Below are 3,107 nucleotides of genomic sequence, written 5' to 3'. Positions count from 1 at the left end.
ACCTGCAGGGAAGCCCCGTGTACGTGGGCGGTAACTTCGTCGACTCCATGGCACCCGCGTCCGGGCCGGTCTTCAACCTGGGCCACCTCTCGCATCCGTCTTCGGCCAGCGTGGACTACAGTTGCCTCCCTCGCCCTGTCCTGGTCGCTGCCTCCCCGGTTTCGGGCCAACAGCGGCCCGAAGTGCAGGCGACCGGGCCTCCCCTCCAGGCGCGCCCTCCTTTGGGTGATTCGCCATAAATCAACCGCAAGGATTCTCCTCTGTAAGCCTGACAGTGCCAAATACTGCGGACCCAGGGGCTCTGGTCTGGGAATGATGTCCCGAAGGTAAGTCTGAGATTCGCTGGCAGCGCGCTCGGCAGAAGGACCGGAGCCTGGAGAGCTCCGGGCCTGGCCCGTGGCTAGCCGAGTTGCGGAGACCTTAATTTATATGCTCCTTCCCGTCCTGTAAGGATGGAATCGGACTCAACAATCTGTATTTATTATTTGAAGCGAGTCATTTCGTTTCTCTGATTATTTATCCTCGTCTTAATGTATTTATGTGTATACTTGTAGAATTCTCCAGCCAGCTTAGGGAACGTGCTCCCAGGCCTCGGGGGCCACATTTCATCTCTTTAGTCCCTTTGGTCTGAACTAGCTGAGAGAGTAGTTTTGAACAGTTGTAACCGTGGCTGGTGTTTGTAGTTGATGTAAAGGATTAAGACCGCAAATTGTCCTTCATGGGTAGAGTCAGACGACACCCGTTACTCATTTCTCAAACAGCCACAGCCCTCCAACTCGACACAGTTTATTGATTTCAAATTGTCTGGTACTATTTGAACAAATATTTAGAATAAAGAATTTCTCAGTTGGAAGAGTGTCTGTGTTAATCACACACCCTTGCCAGTAGATCACTGCCTTTATTTTCCCCCACAATCTCAATGGAAGACCCCCCAATAGGCGGAACCTTGGAAATACGTTTTTTCATGTATCTGGGATCGAGTGCACACATTGGTTCTGGGATACTTGATCACATCCCAGCTACTGACATGCGGGGGAAGAACCGGAGGATGCAAACCTAGAAATGTTGCAGGCGGTGATCTGGGTAGAGCGTTGTACTGTGCCTGCTTTGTTGTTTCTACCCGTCTTTCTAGACACAAATCTACTTTTCTTAGATTGCATTTACATTGGGGAGGCCAGACCTCACTTTTCTGTGTTAAGTAATAAAAAAGAACTTTGAAAGAAAACTGACAATCAGAAGAAAAGATACATGAGAAGTCATAAGAAGAACTGAGCTGCGAAAAGGCTAAGGTGCGGGAAGAGAAACGATCATTTGGAGACCAGGCACCTAAGCCTTGTCTCTAGGAAGTGCTGTCAGGACTTTTTCCTTTATAGTGGTTGGCGGTTCATTTCTAAAGGAAACACGCATTCCCCATGATGTAAAGTAATAAAAGTTTCATTAACTGAACCTAAGTATAAACACCTTGTTTTCTCCTGTTCCTTTGTACGAAATGGGCAAAAAATGTCTCCGAGGATTTATCACCATTGTGTAAATAGCAGCGTGGCTTTAGCTAGGGGTGGACAACTTCCACCCACTTCTCTGGGAGGAGGCACTTGGAAAACGCCTTCGGATAAGGTTCAATTCTTTGTATTTCAGCAAAGTCGGCCCACACATCTCTATTTGGTTTGACAAATACTGCAACTCCTACTACATCCCTGGTGACACGAGGTGAAATTCCTATTGTGTGGAAATAATTTAACTTCTAATCTTCTGGTGGAATAACAACCGTTTCCATTTGGATGTTTGTGTTTCGCTAAATAATGATGGCTTAAAAAAACATTTAGTTTCCTTGTTCTTTTGTGCCGTTTAAAAAAAAATGGCAGGTTAGGTTGGGGGCCGGAGGGGGTTATCCTTTTGCTAAATTTCACCTTTTCTGAGCAGGTTTAAAATATCCATGTTGTAGAAGTTATCCGCAAGAATAAATGACTTCAACCGAAGGGATAGTTTACCCACTTTCAAGGCTTAAAATTGTTTTCTATGAAATTTGCGTCCATAGGCAGGATTTCTAATTGTAAGAAACTATTTTTAAAATTATTAGGGAAATCAAAGAAGAGCTTGCTGCTTTGCAGGGATAACAATCTTTCTTAACTGGCTAAATAGTAAATAGATGAATTGCCAGGCTGTTTAGATTCAGCCCGGTTTTCCCTCCTCTCTTCTTCCTACCATAAGTAATAAAAATACATAATGCATCATGGCTCCAGGCGTTTTCCAGTGCGGTCTGCAACCGCAGGAGTATCTGCTGAGTCTGCGGGTGTCTGCAAGGCCCCAAGTGTCATCTGCGGCTTAGGGTTTCATGGATTAGACTTTAAACGGTGTCTAGCCGGGCTGACACCAGCTTCCTCTCACACTAAGACTCCGAAGAAGCGCGGGGTTCAGGGCTCCCGCTCCAGGCAGCCGCGGCCGCCCGGAGGCACCATCTCCGGTGGGGTGGAGGAGTTCTCTTGGGACAAATCTGCGGCTCCCTCTCATTCTTGGAGAAAGCTTCCCCGAAGCTTCTGAGAATGGCGCGGACGGGCCACACTAAGTCGCGTGGGTGGGGAGTCTGGGGAGGGCGCTTTCCGCGCGGCCACAGGCCAGGGCGAGAGTGGGCTCTGCGACACAGCCATTTAAAACTTCATAAATTATAAACAAGCTGCCTTGGCCTTCGCCATAAATTCTGCTCCCTTTGAGCCTGCAATTAGTGTTAGGAAGCACCAGAGTCTAAACACAACCAAACGCCCTCTGAAGGGCCCAACTGCCCGAGGTTGCAAAGTTTTATTTATTTCCCCTCCGTCCCCGAGGTTTGCACACACAGCCGCCTCCTCCCCCGCCACCGCCGGCGGTGCACACTCGGCTGGGCTCCCACTCTCCGAGGGAAGGTCACAATAGCTGCTCTATCGGAGAACGCCGCCCCCTCCCCCCGCCGGCCGCAGAGAAAGGAGAGTGGGGGAGGGGAGCGGCCGGCTGCGGCGCTCCGGGTTCAGGCTGCGGCTCCCGGGGAGGGCCTGCCGCGGGAAGGGAAGGGGCGAGCTGGCCGGAAAGCAAACCGCCGCCCTACCCCGTGGCGGGCGCGCAGGGGACAAAAGGGA

The 3,107-nt window shown here is 50.0% G+C and overlaps 1 protein-coding gene across 1 annotated transcript in view; it reads left to right on the top strand.

Annotated features, from left to right (window-relative positions):
- The window catches only part of HOXD3 (homeobox D3), a 4,055-nt gene extending 3,816 nt beyond the window's left edge, over positions 1–239 (top strand). Inside the window, exon 4 of the mRNA XM_006760694.2 lies at positions 9–239. Coding sequence (XP_006760757.1) covers positions 9–239 — 231 coding nt within the window. The remainder of the gene's footprint in view (positions 1–8) is intronic.
- Positions 240–3,107: the final 2,868 nt, after the last annotated feature.

Source organism: Myotis davidii, unplaced genomic scaffold (genome assembly GCF_000327345.1).
Source record: "Myotis davidii unplaced genomic scaffold, ASM32734v1 scaffold370, whole genome shotgun sequence".
NCBI classification, from domain to species: Eukaryota; Metazoa; Chordata; class Mammalia; order Chiroptera; family Vespertilionidae; genus Myotis; species Myotis davidii.
Note: the sequence above shows the minus strand (reverse complement) of the source record. Positions and strands in the feature narration are given on the sequence as shown.